This window comes from Bos grunniens, chromosome 20 (assembly GCF_055505025.1).
Source record: "Bos grunniens cultivar Pamir isolate PY7600 chromosome 20, Bosgru_T2T1.0, whole genome shotgun sequence".
In the NCBI taxonomy this organism is placed as follows: Eukaryota; Metazoa; Chordata; class Mammalia; order Artiodactyla; family Bovidae; genus Bos; species Bos grunniens.
The window spans coordinates 34,226,480-34,242,500 of NC_141184.1; the positions used below are offsets into that span (position 1 = coordinate 34,226,480).

Here is a 16,021-nt window from a genome sequence, read left to right on the forward strand (position 1 = left end):
ACCAAAGATATTATATAATTATTGACTATATTACCCCACACTGTACATTTCATACCCATGACTCATTTATTTTGTAACTGCAAGCTTATACATCTTAATCTCTCTTACCTTTATCTCTCCTCTTCCCACCTGGTAGCCAGGTTCTTTAACGCACAGGTTCCCTCTCCCTGAACCACGCTAAGCGAAATATTCCTAGGAAAAAACCAGCCTTCATATATTCATAATGGAGTTTTTCATAAAGTAAAAAATGTGAAACAATAAAGTGACAACAACAAAAAACATTAGGTACATTTTGATACAATCATTAGATCTGTTATCATGAGGCTTAAAAGTGTTGTTTATAGTAACAGTATATGGAAAAGTGTTGTCTTCATGATTTCAATATATTTCACTCTGTATGGGAACATCCTGGGAGGAAACTCACAGAAGCACTAACAGTGGTTGTCTGCCCTACTGAAGAGGCAGGAGAATGAAATGTAGTCAGGAACAGGAGATCTGAGTCCAAATTGCCTGGGTTTAACTCCCAGCTCTGCCACTTCGGTGACTGTTTAACTTTGATATGGAAGAGCTATTGAAATTGGGCATGTTTTAAGTTCACTGTGATTAAATTTCTCTGTGAGTAAATTGGTGGTAAATTAGTACATAATTCCTGGGATTTTTTTTGAGGATTAAATATACTAATACAGGCCAGGAAAGGAAGGAGAAGGAAATGGCAACCCACTCCGGTATTCTTGCCTGGAAAACCCCATGGACAGAGGAACCGGCAAGCTACAGTCTATGGGGTCTCAAAAGAGTTGGATACTACTTAGTGACTAAATACAGGTAAAGCACTTAACAGAAATGTTTAGCAAATAGTAAGACCTCAATAAGCATCAGCTGCTGCTGCTAAGTCACTTCAGTCGTGTCCGACTCTGTGTGACCCCACAGACGGCAGCCCACCAGGCTCCCCCATCTCTGGGACTCTCCAGGCAGGAACACTGGAGTGGGTTGCCATTTCCTTCTCCAAGCATTAGCTATTTGCTGTTTAAATGGCAAAGTAAATAAAGCCAGGGTTTTGCTTGGACTTTTCTACCTTTTCCCAATCAACTTTTTATATCAAACATGTTACTGTTATACTGAGGGAAAGCAATAAATATTTTTCTGAAGGTCTTGAAAACTGGGTCAGCTGGATTTTCTAGTAAACATAGATTCAGCTCATAATTAGAATATCATAGATTCAGCTCATGATTGGGGTATCACAGTATGTAATCAAATGGATACTTCATTACTGCTAGAATCCAAGAATTGAAATTGGAAGTTATAGTAACAACTGAAATGAACTTTGTGTCTCATTTCATAAGAAGTTAGGATGGCTCAGTTTCCTTAAAGGAAAGATTGCTTCCTTTGGAAAAACTTGTGTCTACACAGTATTCACTTCCTCAACCTTTAGCCTCTAGACTACTCAGTACTTCTCTATAACTCACATGTTTTAGTAATAACAGTGCAAAATTTTTGAAAATATTCATAATAATGGAATAAGCACATTTTAGGGGTCAAGGGTTAGCAAATACCCTCTTCCAACAACAGAAGACTCTACACATGAGCATCACCAGACAGCCAACACCAAAATCAGATTGATTATATTCTTTGCAGCCAAAGATGGAGAAGCTGTATACAGTCAGCAAAAATAAGACCAGGAGCTGACTGTGGCTCAGATCATGAGCTCCTTATTGCCAAACTCAGACTTAAATTGAAGAAAGTAGGGAAAATCACTAGACCATTTAGGTATGACCTAAATCAAAACCCTTACGATTGTGCAGTGGAAGTGAGAAATAGATTTATGGGACTAGATCTGATAGACAGAGTACCTGATGAACTATGGATGGAGGTTTGGGACATTGTACAGGAGACAGGGATCAAGACCATCCCCAAGAAAAGGAATTGCAAAAAAGCAAAATGGCTGTCTGAGGAGGCCTTACAAATAGCTGTGAAAAGAAGAGAAGCGAGAAGCAAAGGAGAAAAGGAAAGATACACCCATTTGAATGTAGAGTTCCAAAGAATAGCAAGGAGAGATAAGAAAGCCTTCCTCAGTGATCTGTGCAAAGAAATAGAGGAAAACTAGAAAGACTAGAGACCTCTTCAAGAAAATTAGAGATACCAAGGGAACATTTCATGCAAAGATGGGCTCAATAAACGACAGAAATGGCATGGACCTAATAGAAGCAGAAGATATTAAGAAGAGGGGGCAAGAATACACAGAAGAACTGTACGTAAAAGATCTTCACGACCCAGATAATCACGATGGTGTGATCACTGACCTAGAGCCAGACATCCTGGAATGCAAAGTCAAGTGGGCGTTAGGAAGCATCACTATAAACAAAGGTAGTGGAGGTGATGGAATCCCAGCTGAGCTATTTCAAATCCTGAAAGATGATGCTGTGAAAGTGCTGCACTCAATATGCCAGCAAATTTGGAAAACTCAGCAGTGGCCACAGGACTGGAAAAGGCCAGTTTTCATTCCAATCCCAAAGAAAGGCAATGCCAAAGAATGTTCAAACTACCACACAATTGCACTCATCTCACATGCTAGTAAAGTCAAGCTCAAAATTCTCCAAGCCAGGCTTCAGCAATATATGAACTGTGAACGTCCAGATGTTCAAGCTGGTTTTAGAAAAGGCAGAGGAACCAGAGATCAAATTGCCAACATCATCGAAAAAGCAAGAGAGTTCCAGGAAAACATCTATTACTGCTTTATTGACTATGCCAAAGCCTTTGACTGTGTGGATCACAACAAACTGTAGAAAATTCTGAAAGAGATGGGAATACTAGACCACCTGACCTGCCGCTTGAGAAATCTGTATGCAAGTCAGGAAGCAACAGTTAGAACTGGACATGGAACAACAGACTGGTTCCAAATAGGAGAAGGAGTACATCAAGGCTGTATATTGTCAGTCTGCTTATTTAACTTCTATGCAGAGTACATCATGAGAAACGCTGGGCTGGAAGAAGCACAAGCTGGAATCAAGATTGCCGGGAGAAATATCAATAACCTCAGATATGCAGATGACACCACCCTTATGGCAGAAAGTGAAGAGGAACTAAAGAGCCTGTTGATCAAAGTGAAAGAGGAGAGTGAAAAAGTTGGCTTAAAGCTCAACATTCAGAAAACTAAGATCATGGCATCCAGTCCCATCACTTCATGGCAAATAGACGGGGAAACAATGAAAACAGTGGCTGACTTTATTTTGGGGGGCTCCAAAATCACTGCAGATGGTGACTACAGCCATGAAATTGAAAGACGCTTGCTCCTTAGAAGAAAAGCTATGATCAACCTAGACAGCATATTAAAAAGCAGAGACTACTTTGCCAACAAAGGTCTGTCTAGTCAAGGCTATGGTTTTTCCAGTAGTCATGTATGGATGTGAGAGTTGGACTATAAAGAAAGCTGAGTGCCGACGAATTGATGCCTTTGAACTGTGGTGTTGGAGAAGACTCTTGAGAGTCTCTTGGACTGCAAGGAGATCCAACCAGTCCATCCTAGAGGAGATCAGTCCTAAGTGTTCTTTGGAAGGACTGACGGTGAAGCTGAAACTCCAATACTTTAGCCACCTGATGTGAAGAGCTGACTCATTTAAAAAGACCCTGATGCTGGGAAAGATTGAAGGCGGGAGGAGAAGGGGATGACAGAGGATGATATGATTGGATGGCGTCACTGACTCAATGGACATGGGTTTGGGTAAACTCTGGGAGTTGGTGATGAACAGGGAGGCCTGGCATGCTGTGGTCTGTGGGGTCGGGAAGTCAGACACAACTGAGTGCCTGAACTGAACTGAACTGAGGTGGAGTCAGGAAAGTTAATTAGGGAAAGGGGAGAGGGGATAAATTTATTCAGTACATTTGTTAATTTTTAAACATTTCCAATGGTATCATGCATAATTTGATTTGCATATAAAGTTAATAAATATTTAAAGATTCTATTTATTTATTTTTGGCTCCACCGGGTCTTCATTGCTTCGCTTGACTTTCTCTAGTTGTGGCAAGCGGGGGTTACACTCTAGTTGCAGTGTGCATGCTTCTCATTGCAGTGGCTTCTCACTGCAGAGCACAGGCTCTTGGGTGTGTGGGCTTCAGTAGTTGCAGCTCATGGACCTTAAAGCATGGGCTCGGTAGGTGTGGTATACAGCTTAGTTGCCCCTCAGCCTGTGGAATCTTCCTGGACCAGGGCTTGAACCCATGTTCCCTGCATTGGCAGACAGATTCTTAACCACCAGAGCACCACAGAGTACTTCATTTTGATATTTTTTAAAGTTCCAGGAGCAGAATCAAATTAAGGGAAAAATTGCTTTCTCTGTCCCCTATTATCCCCTAAGTTTTTCAGGGAAGATTTTTGGGAAAAGTGAAATCCTCTCCTGCCAGCAACTAGCAAGTCTGTACAGGATAGTTGCCAAGGCAATGTCAGGACCACGTAGACAGAAAGTGTGGGGTGTAGATAGGGGGATGATGAAACTGGATTCACAGTGTGAGCGAGAGGAGTTTTTTTTTTTAATTGTAAAAAATAAAATTACACTACCCTTTATAAGTAGTTATGCCAGCAGTTCTAACATCTGTTGTTACAAAGGAACTTGAATATAATAAGCCTTTTCCCCCATATTGCCTTGTATATGGGGACACACTTTGTTTCCTAGATATGCCCCAGTCTTTATAACTTTGTCCTGGGCCATGTCAAAATTGGTTGCAAGTTAGACAAAGAAATTTTTCATTGGCTAAGACCAGGAACATTTTTTTCTCTAACTTCTCTGTGAAGCCCTGAATTCTGCCAGACCCTTTGAGATTATGGTTGAAAAGACAGGCAACACCCCTTGCAGCAAAGCAGCACAAATATTTGCTGCTTAAATAAATTGATTCTTGTTAGACAGGCATGATCACCAGCCAAATTCTTGCATATTTTTCTAAGCTTGTTACAGTTTCAAGAAAGGCTCAACTTTTCTTCCTTGTTTTTCTTTTTCCTTCAGGTACAATCCTTGGATTTACCCTCCGACCATACAGAATGAGCTACCGGGAAGTCAAGTACTTCTCTTTTCCTGGGGAGCTCCTGATGAGGATGCTACAGATGCTGGTGTTACCACTCATCATCTCCAGTCTCGTCACAGGTACCCTATGCAGTTTTGTTTTTTCATGTGTGCTTATTGCCAAAGATCGCTTAGAAAAACCAACGCTTTAGGTTTCTGCTGGATGCATGCTCTGTTCTAGAAAATAAAAGTCCCTTCAAAATGATGGAAAGGAGGCTTCAGTAATGCATGAATGATTATAACTCTCGTATTTTACCAATCACAAGAGGAAACGGATTTGAACCGCCACGTAATCTGGTCTGCCTCACTATGCAAGAGGCACCCTGCTAGACACTACACCACCAGCCTTCTCTGCCCACAGCGATGTAGTTGACAACAGCGTACAACAGGTCTGTTTTCTCACCCTCTTATCCCACCCAGATAACATCTGGTTGGACAGCCTATTAGCTATTGATGCAAGAATGCTTGTTCTCAGAGCCACCACGACTTGAGCGGGAGCCTTCTTGGAAGCCTCATCAAGAGGTAATGCCCACGACACACTCACCAACTCTCCTGCCACCAACACTGTATCTTTTCCTGGTGAACCCGCATGACTTCTCCATTGTCCCCCACCCCCGTTGCCTTTTACGCTGGTGGGAGAATGGGGAGGGGGTGGGAGATTTCCCCATCCAGACACTTTGTCAGTTGACACATGGATTGTCGAGGCATGGAAGCTTGGCAGGATAGGATTCTTATTCTCTATGAACGTGAAATAACGATTTACGCCTGCGCGGGAAATGGTTTAAGAGTACATGTGATTGGTGAATACGAACAGAGCTAAAAATTTCAGAAAAATGTTGCTGTACGTTCCTCCCTGCCCACTGTTCTCTTTCCCCACAGCACATCTCTGACTTGGAGAAGGAATATCCGTAGACACTACCCCCAGCAGGATGGTTTCTGGGTTTGTAGCTCAAGCCCAGACCTCAGGTATTACTAGCCCTGTTTTCTTTTCCGTCCTTGGCTTACTGTCCACCCTTAGGCAGATCATTCTGTGAGCTGGCTCTCAGCATCTTTTCACCTCCCAGGGAGTTCGCAAGGATGTTTATAATCTCCTTTCAAGATCTCTGTGTAAAAAGAACTCCATAGAACAACTCGAAAGTCTTGAGGCAAGATTCTGACTGCTTCATGCCTTGGAGGGCTGGCCATTACTTGGAACAGAAACTACGTCAGTTTCTTTTTTTTCCCAATGCCTTGCAGATCTCTGCTGGCTTCTACTTGCCCAGGTCTTCAAACAAGTGATTGCATGTACATAAAGCTCCCAATGGAGGATGAGTTGCCCATAAAACAGTCAAGTAGACAGGATGATTTGGGGCACATGTTTTTGAAACTGGTCTGGCCCATTGCTGACCAGAGGTAATCATAGCCGGCCACGATTCTTAGCAGAAAAGCTACTACATTCATACTGAGGTGAGGGCACGTCCTCATTATGCATTTGCTGCCATTTTTCTGGGAAGCAAGTTCTTGCAGCAAGCACTCAGAGGACAGAACTCATATCCGCCATTTTGTTTAGTGGAACAGGGAGTCCCTTCCCACCACCCTGTGGCTGGAGTCGGAATTGAGTCCCTGCAGTTTTCCTGGATGCAAACTGAGGGTCTTGTGCTCCTTTATGCTCTCTCTTCAGTGGTGAGGCCAGTGTTTAGAGGTTTCTGCTTTCTGATAATTGTGCTTTAAAAAAAAAACCCACTGTGTTACCCTTTGTAAGAGGAGAGCCCTTGTTCAGTACAACTAGAGAAAATATTCGTCCCCTTTAGCAATCCTTTGAAGTAGAACTCCCTAGTGTTTTCTCATACTTAATACATCAACTTTGTTGCAGGAATAAGACCTTTGGTTGAGTAATTTTTCAGGGAAAAAACAACAACAACACTAAGAGGCAGTCCCTCTGCTTGGTTAAAAAGAAACTGTGTGTAAACCTTGGAGAAATTATCAACATTTATGATACTGGTGTTAAAGAGAAAGGAATTTTAAACCTTGAACAACCAGTATAAAATGAACCTTAAAAGGTAACCTAATTGCAAGTTGGGAATGCCACCACTTGGAACCATTACAAGAGTCTCAGTTCTTTTCTAGGACTGTTAAGGCAAGGGACATAATTACGTTTGCTAAAGATCTTTTCAAGGTGTTAGTCTCAAAGGAATAATTTCTAAGCTACATGATAATTTAGATACTTATGATCAATTGGAATGAATGATAGATTCAATAAGAATTTCTTTCATGATTTGAAGTGCTGTGATTCTAAACCAAAGCAGGGTGTGATCCAGTGTAAATAAAGAGGTCCCCTTTGGGGACTTTTGCAAATTACACATACACAAGAGGATCTCTGTGTGTGTTGGGAAGCATTACTGGAGAATGTATCCGGAGAGGACAAAGTAAGGGCCCAATATTTTAGAACGGAAAAGCAAGCTCAAATGCCTCCAGTGGCCAAGCAGGTGAGGGATCTTTATATATGAAGTTGCCCTTTCAGGCTCCTTTTTGTTTTCCTACTTGATAGAGTCATGGATACAGGGAAATATTTCTCTTCAGTGGGAGAGGTAGCAGGGATGAGTATGATGATAAATGGAAAGTGACCCACTGCAGAACAGTGTAGACAAAGGGAGGGAAGGAGGTGATTATGACCTGAAAGCTATCAACTCCATCCAGTTGTTGCCATGTGTCAACAAGGGCCAAATCTTCCAATTTTTCCAAAGAATCCAGAAATCCAAAAATTGATAAGAACCTAGATTTTTTTTAAATTTATTTATTTTTGGCTGTGCTGGGTCTTTTTTGCTGTGCACAGGCTTTCTTTAGTTGAAGTGAGCAGGCTTCTCATTGCAATGGCTTCTCTTGTTGCGAAGCACAGGCTCTAGAGCATGGGCTAAGTAGCTGTGGCACATAGGCTTAGTTGCTCCACAGCATGTGGGATCTTCCTGGACCACGGATTGAATTCATGTCTCTTGCATGGACAGGCAGATTCTTAACCACTGGACCACTAGGGAAGTCCAGAACCTAGCTTTTTTTAAACACTGACATAGGTAACAGAACAAAACAGTGAAAGCCAAACAAAGCACATCTGCAGGCTCAGTCCAACACTTGAGCCACCAATACTGGAACTCAGGTTTCAGTGTCGGTGCTATTAATTATAAGAAGGCACTGACAGACTTGTGCATGCATCAGCCTATTCCCAGGTTTCATATGTTACCTTATTCCACGGTTGGTAGTTCCTTGTCAAAGCTTAGCTTAACATGGAATCAGCTACTGAACGCCACTAAACAAGCAACTGTTGGAAAATCTCTCCATCTTCTGTGTTATAAATGTGTTGTGTCCTGGCCGTGCTGGCCTTTTCGGCCCCCATCAGGAATATGAGAACTCAGCACTCTTTAAGTTCAAAAGTCCCAGGGTCTGTGCAGACAGAACTTGGAATGCATGAAACCCTTACTGCATTGCCTGCATTTGGCATTTTGTTTCAGAAGGTTCTGCATGTTGTTTTTCCTTCAATTAATTAATTAATATATTTTAGGCTGTGCTGGGTCGTCGTTGCTGCACTGGCTTTTCTCTGGTTGTGGAGAAACCTTGGGTGCAGCGTGCAGGTTTCTCACTGTTGTGGCTTCTCTTGTGGAGCACGGGCTCTAGGGTGCATGAGCTTCAGTGTTGTGGCAGCTGGGCTCAGGGTCGCGGCAGGTGGGCTCAGTAGCTGCAGTTCCTGGGCCCTAGAGCACAGGCTCAGTGGCTGTGGCTCACTGGCTCTAGAGTGCGTGGGCTTGTGTACGCGGGCTCTAGGCACTGGGTTGGTAGTTGTGGCACACGGGCTTAGTTGCTCCATGGCATGTGGGATCTTCCCGGAGCAGGGATCCAACCTGCAACTCTTGCACCTGCAGGCAGATTCTTGACCAATGAGCCACCAGAGAAGCCTGGTTCTAAATGTTTTTAATCACATTTAAACTCTGAGAAATTTAAGTTAGATTTTCACCCTTGGAACATCCTTCTTGGTGAATTGTGGCACTAGAGACCCTGGAAGCCATGGTCTCCTTTTCTCAAATTTGACATTTCAGTCCTTCCTAACATCCTTGGTATGTATTAGCATTCCAGAAGCTGCCAGAGAGAAGCCGGGAGAAAGCCTAACGGCTACATTTGTACTCAAGTACCTATTTTTTTGGACAAAAGGAATACAACTGTGCCAACATACCACACAATAAAATGGGGAGTTGGCACCAATTTCTATTGATTTGGTCAAGATAGGCAGCCAGACTAGATATTTCATGCCAGAAACATGAGTTGGTTTGACTGACTTAACCCTGATTAAATTCACTAGATAATAGTTAAACTCCATTTCAGGTTGCTCTGTATAGACATAGCTACCACCTCACTTCCTCCTTACTTTGGAATCTTTTCAGAAAACTCGTGCTTTATTTTCTCATTCTGAATGTGCATTCCTTCTCAATCTCTTACCCTGCAAGAAATCTCCTGTGTCTCCAGTTTTCTGGAAGGTGAAAGCATCCCTTTTGACAAACGATCTTCCAAATCTGTAGACCCGTGAATTCAGTGAAATATAGGACTTCAGTATAGGTGAAGCCAACAAGCTCCACTCAGCAAAGGGCTCCCTTACTTGAGAAAACAGAAGTAGAGACAGTAAATGGTAAACCTCAAAATATGGCCCCTTATTGTCAAAGGAAAGACAGCTACAATAAGAATGATCTCAAATTTTGTCATTTCATTTAACACGAGAGGGCAAGCAATGAGCTAGACGATTCTTGGTTCTTGGACATATGAAGGTTTTGTGAAGGTCTTGCAAAAATGAAAGCCAAAACACATAAGACAAATTTACTATTTTAAATGATACACTGTCATAGCTGAGGGGTATCACTGAGGCTTGATGAAATACTCCAGGTGCTTATGTACAAGAAAAGGGAGAGCAGATTTCTTTCCTTTTCCCCCCTACACATACATTTCACTGAAGAAGGAAATATATCTATCTCTGGTGGGGAGGAGTGTCTTTGAGCCTCCTTTTCATTCTCTTTCATTCCTCCTTTCATTCTCAGCTGTAAAATGAATTCATTCATGGTATCTGTGTCATGGATCTGTTCTGAGGATTTGTGCTTGGCACACAGTTCAGTTCAGTTTAGCTCAGTTGTTTCCCACTCCTTGTGACCCCATGGACTGCAGCACGCCAGGCCTCCCTGTTCATCACCAGCTCCTGGTGTTCACCCAAACCCATGTCCATTGAGTCAGTGATGCCATCCAACCATCCCATCCTCTGTCATCCCCTTCTCCTCCCGCCTTCAATCTTTCCCAGCATCAGGGTCTTTTCAAATGAGTCAGCTCTTCACATCAGGTGGCCAAAGGACTGGAGTTTCAGCTTTAATGTCAGTCCTTCCAATGAATATTCAGGACTGAATTCCTTTAGGATGGACTGGTTGGATCTCCTTGCAGTCCAAGGGACTCTCAAGAGTCTTCTCCAATACCACGGTTCAAAAGCATCAATTCTTTGGTGCTCAGCTTTCTTTATAGTCCAACTCTCACATCCATACATGACTACTGGAAAAACCATAGCCTCGACTAGACGGACCTTTGTTGGCAAAGTAATGTCTCTGCTTTTTAATATGCTGTCTAGGTTGTACGTGCTCAGTTACTGGTAGCTACTGGTGGTAAGGATAGCAGCAGTAAGAGCTGTCCTGGTCCACACAGTATAAGTGAAAATTCTAGAACAAGAAGAGAGAGCTTCAGCTTAGGGGCATATAACTAAGCCTCCAGATTCCTTACATTTTATTTGTCTGTGGTCTTCACAGTGATCATTTTCCTATTAAAGGTTGATTAAAGAAACCATGAAGTTAATCAAGTAGCAACTGGGGGCCAGGGAGAATTCCTTCCTGTCCACTGGAAAGGATTGGTTTCTTCCCTGCAATGTGGAATGGGATGACCTTATTACTGCTGCATCATTCTAAATATTATCATTGGTTATACAACTGCCCAGTCGTTACTGAGCAACGAGGCCCCAGTGTGCAGCACCCTGGAATCCACAGGGCAGCAAAATCTACTTGCTGCTTATAGGCCACAAGCGGAGCCTTCCTGGCTAATCAAAAGTTGGACAAGTGGAGTCTGTCTCGACACAATGCTTGGCAACCTCGAAGCAAGCCACCCAGAAAGAAACTTTGGCCCAGTTCATTTGAAGCCAACAGGTTGGCCCCGCTTCATTTTCTCTCTAGATCTGTTGACAAACATGGGGAGGGAGGCTGAATTACATCCACAGAGACAGAGAGATTGTAAGATATAATAGAAAGACCCACCTGAGGGCTGAAGAGATCACCTGGCTCTTTTTTTTGGCATCCTGTAGAAAGGAAATCTCGGAAACTAAATGCTCTTTATTTATTTTTAGTAAATTTGGGTTTTGTTAAAAGGTAGACCAAATTATTTAAGTCTAGCTGTCCCAGAAAATATCTACCTTTCCATCACAAATAATTTCATTCAATAAGCACTTGAATTTTTTTTTTCTTTTTTTTTAATGTACCAGCCACTTTTCTAGGACATGAGGATGACACAGAACTTCCCTGGCAGTCCAGTGGTTAAGCCTCTCGCTTCCACTGCAGGGGGTACAGGTTCGATCCCTGGTCGCCAAAGTAGGATCCCGAATGCTTCAAGGCACAGGCCAAAAAAAAAAAATTTATTTTTTTTTTAATGAGAAAGACAAAATCCCTGACTTCAGGAGTTCAGAGTCCGGTGGGCGATAGACTTGCAGTGGCAGTGTCATGGACGGGGACAGTGACGCAGGGAGGAAGAGCCCAGGAAGGGACAAAGTTGAGACTGAGTAGCCCCAGGCCAGCTGTACTCCCCAGTTTTCAGGCTCCCTCGTCAGGAAGCGACTCTACTAGCAGAGAAGAAGTTGTTTAGGTTGTTGTTCTCCTTACACTTGGCTCACCATTAAATGCTGCAAGAGCCGGAGGTTGGGCCCTGGGCAGCTCCCAGCAAAAGTAACCCTGGGATGTGCGGCCACACAGAGGGAAGAGGACCCTGACGGGATTTCAGCCACAGAAACTCCCTTTGGGAGCAGAGCCTCTCTCTCGGCTCTCAGTGGGGCATGCAGGAGATTGGGTCCCTCTGAGCTGGATGGCAGGGAGAGGACATGCTGTGCATTCCAGCGCCCAGAGTGGCAGCCCCCTCCCCTGCACCCCGGAAGGCGGCCCGCAGCCGCTGCCTGAAAGTTTTGTGTGTCCATGGTCCAAATTTAAGTTGAACTTGTCTCCTGTGAGGTCCAGGGAGAAATAGAGGATGACAGTTCGGACGGTGTCAGGAAAGCACTTGAGCACAGCCTCGAATTTTTCTGCCAGTTCTTCTCAGATGCCCAGTCCTCCTAGGCCCTTCGCCAACCTGGTTGCCTTCCACATCCCCTTGTGTTCCCAGAGTTGAACCCAGTGTTCAGGTGTCACATGACCAGGTCAGGGCAGTCACTGGGCCCAGTCCTCTGCTCATACCGACTGGGGTGGGTCAGCTGTCATAAGGTGCAACAGACCCCTGGCTCAGAGGGGTTCAGCCTGTGGTCACCTAACTCCTCAGAAATGAAGTTTGTGGAGAAGTACGACTGAGCGACTGAACTGAACTGAGCTGAAACCCATTGTAAATCAAGGAAGATCTATATTAACAATGCCAAGGGGGAACTTGTTGCCTGTCCTAAAGAAGCTAATAGTTTATTGGATTGTACATTTTGGTGATCAAATGCCATGCATGAAAAGAAACGGTAGAAAAAAGAAAGAGATAAGAAAGAAGGTAGAGCTGAATTTGGAAGTCCTGCCTCTGTTTTCACTAACTTTGTAAACTTTAGTAATTGCTTAAACTTTCTAAGCTTTAGTTTTACTAACTTGAGAAGTTAACCAAATATTCTGCCTGCAACATATGGTTCGTAAGAGATTTATATGAGAAAAATAAATGTTATAAAAAAAAAATCAAACAGTTCTTGAAAAATCAGAAGCCCCAGGCTCAAGGCTTTCCTAGAAAGCTTAGGCTTCTATGACTTGGGAATTCTTATCTGTGAAATTTCAGCAGCTTCAAGGTAGGTAGCCTACAGTTTTGATCAGTTCCTGCTTGTAAGACATTTTTTAACGTTTCTTTAATTTAAAAAAAAAAAAAAAAAGATTTAAAACTTCTTTTAAAGTTAAATTATTCTCTAAGAAAAATAAGATCCCCGGCCCCACCCCCATCCCTACCCCCCCCCACCCCCCAACCCCAGCTTATATTAATTTGGTATTAATCTGGTAATTTCTTTCAAACCACTCTGAAACTGCAGGTCTGTGGACAGTGCTGAAAACAGATGCTTTTATTCTGCTGATATGATAATGGTTTTCAGTAGAGCGAGGATGAATCCTGACTGGAGATTTGTGCTTAAGGACACACACAGACACCCAGTTTATTAACTCTGATTTGAATGGATTTCTGCTAGGAAAACTGCTTACCTTGAAAGTGACTGGGAAAACTGCCTTCCGTTATAAATTATGCATGTCTCATAAAGCCGAGTAAAACGGTGCTGGAGTATCTGCCAGCAGAAAGAGACGGAGATAGAGACAGAAAGAGACAAGATTCTATAGCTGGATAAGGCTTTCTGTGACAATGTCATGGATTGTGTGTCTTCAGGGGATAGTACCCCTTCTTCTGTTTGTTCAGTGTTTAGTGGATATTTCATGATAAGCAGAAAGAAGGCTTTTGGGGGTGATGATATTTTCTGCTGAAGGATGGATCTGCTGGAATGATCCAGCCAATTTTGAGCCTGTGTAGAATCTAGCTTCCCGAGTCTTGTATTTGTGCAAATTCGTTTCTCTAGGCAAGATAAACTTCTTTTTAGCTTCTTCACAGAAGATCTTTACAAAAATCCCAGATGGAAGCCAGTTTACTACCCATGATTGCAACTGTTTTGCTAGCCCAGCAACATCTACATTTTCAGTTAAGACTGCTTTCAGATGTGCATTTCCTGGACTCCCATGTATGGGGAAATAGGTTTTGCCGTCTTTGTTTAATTTGTTAAACAATTACTTGAGTTTTCATCTGAGTTTTTCTCGGAGGGAAGAAACTTCCCCTAAATTACCAAGGGGGTTTCCTCTCAGAGCGCTGGATGAAGGGAGGCCAGTGTCTGAGCTCTGTGATGCTGGGGGCAAGTAAACAAGTCAGAAGAAGTTCTTGGCTAACCATTTAGAAAGAGTTTTAGAAGGAAGAACAAGGTGGCAAGATGATTGCAGACTTTCTAGATTCAGCCTGTTGAAATGACATTTATATTACCAGGACTTGTCAGTGTGGTTGAGGGAGAATATAAATACATAATCTTGTCTGCAGTACCCTTAGATCCCCTCCCCCACCTATACTCCTTCCCACCATTGGATTATTTTGAAGCAAATACCAGAACACATAAGACAGGAATGATACTTTAAGATAATTTTAACTTGTTTCATGTTTCCATAATGTCCTACCCCGCCACCCCCGCACACACACACACACCAAGAGCTGTCCTTCACTTAAAAAAAGTATTGCCAACCCAGTTCTTTCCTTTTGTGGTGCAAACTTCCCTGCCACTGCTTACAGTAATTACCAAAATCTGCTTCCAGAGAGCATGATACATCTCTGGTATAAGATGATGCAATAAAATGTTGATGCTATGGAATTTGGGGACACAATTTTTCACTGAAGCACAATACAAGTATGTCTGTGCACACATAACTTTGTGTGTTTTGTCCAAAGTTCTTCCAACTCTGAAAAGTACTCTGGTCTGACTGTTGCCTCTACTCTTTGTAATTTACAGCTTTTCCAGAATTTCTTTCTGTACTTTATGGTATCTTACATAGATTATTTCTAGTTAAGCTATAATTTGAACACATTGTTCTCAGAGGAATTTGTGCTAAGAGCTGAAGTTTCAATTATTTTAGAACTAACTTTCCTAAAGAATATCGCAAAATTTTCCTGAGTTGGTGCATACCATAAAATCCTTAATATCAGCATACCTTACCTACACACTAAGTATTTTGGAGTTTGGGAAAGAATGAATACTTACATATGTATGGCTGAGTTGCTTTGCTGTGTACCTGAAATTATCACAACATTATGAATTGTCTATACTCAATATAAAATAAAAAGGTTTGTTTTTTTTTAAAAAAAAAGATGGAAACATTAATAGCTTCTATACTAGAATCTTATAACTTTCATACTAGAATCTTGCCTTCTTTTTTATTTTAGAATAGAATTTGGTAGTCTTATCTTGGGACCTATGCTTAATGACATATCTGAAAGCATTCCTTTGGCATACTTAGGCTTAAAGCCAGGCATTAATGTAGTAGTTCTTAAACATATTTAAGAATAACAAACTGGAAACTCATAACACTCTCATGGGTATATTCAAAATGTTTACTTATTGAATGATGTAGGAATACGTTTACTGTAAGAAAATATGACTCTTATGCAGTATAGGAACAAAACTATAAAGCGTATTTCCACAAATAGTATAAGCTATTAAACGAAAGCATGATTGACAGTTGCAAAGTTTGTAATATCATTTAGGTATTCATAATTTTTAAGTCATTTTTCTGCTAGCATTCACATAAGTAGAGGCAAGAAATACTGAAGAAAAATTTATAGTGAAAAATCAAAAGAATTCGGTCTACTGACTTTATTCATTTTTTTCCCTCTGAATTGGGCATGTGGCATCATTATCTGATCTTAGCAGAAAACAGATGTTTTATGGGAAAGTGACTGACGTCACTCTATAATTTCCCATTAAATAAACATCTGAACACTAACTTAACAGCTAGCAAGTGAGGTCAAGTGCCTGAAAAGTGCTGTATACACCACAGAAGCACATTTTGCATCTGTGAAAGATGGATGTGTAGCAGTGTGTATCAGACTTTCAACTGCTAGGAACATCCTGGTTGCCAAACTTAGCCTCTGTCACTACTTTCCCTTGTTCTTTGGAATGATAGAAGCCTATTTTACAA

The 16,021-nt window shown here is 42.1% G+C and overlaps 1 protein-coding gene across 2 annotated transcripts in view; it reads left to right on the forward strand.

Annotated features, from left to right (window-relative positions):
- SLC1A3 (solute carrier family 1 member 3) overlaps nt 1–16,021 on the forward strand; it is an 80,875-nt gene that overhangs the window by 20,230 nt on the left and 44,624 nt on the right. Inside the window, exon 3 of one of the 2 annotated variants that reach the window (XM_086361452.1) lies at nt 4,992–5,129. In XM_086361452.1, coding sequence (XP_086217578.1) covers nt 4,992–5,129 — 138 coding nt within the window. Of the gene's footprint in view, nt 1–4,991; nt 5,130–5,468; nt 5,571–16,021 lie in introns of those variants that run through there. The other variant, XM_086361453.1, reaches the window with a different exon arrangement.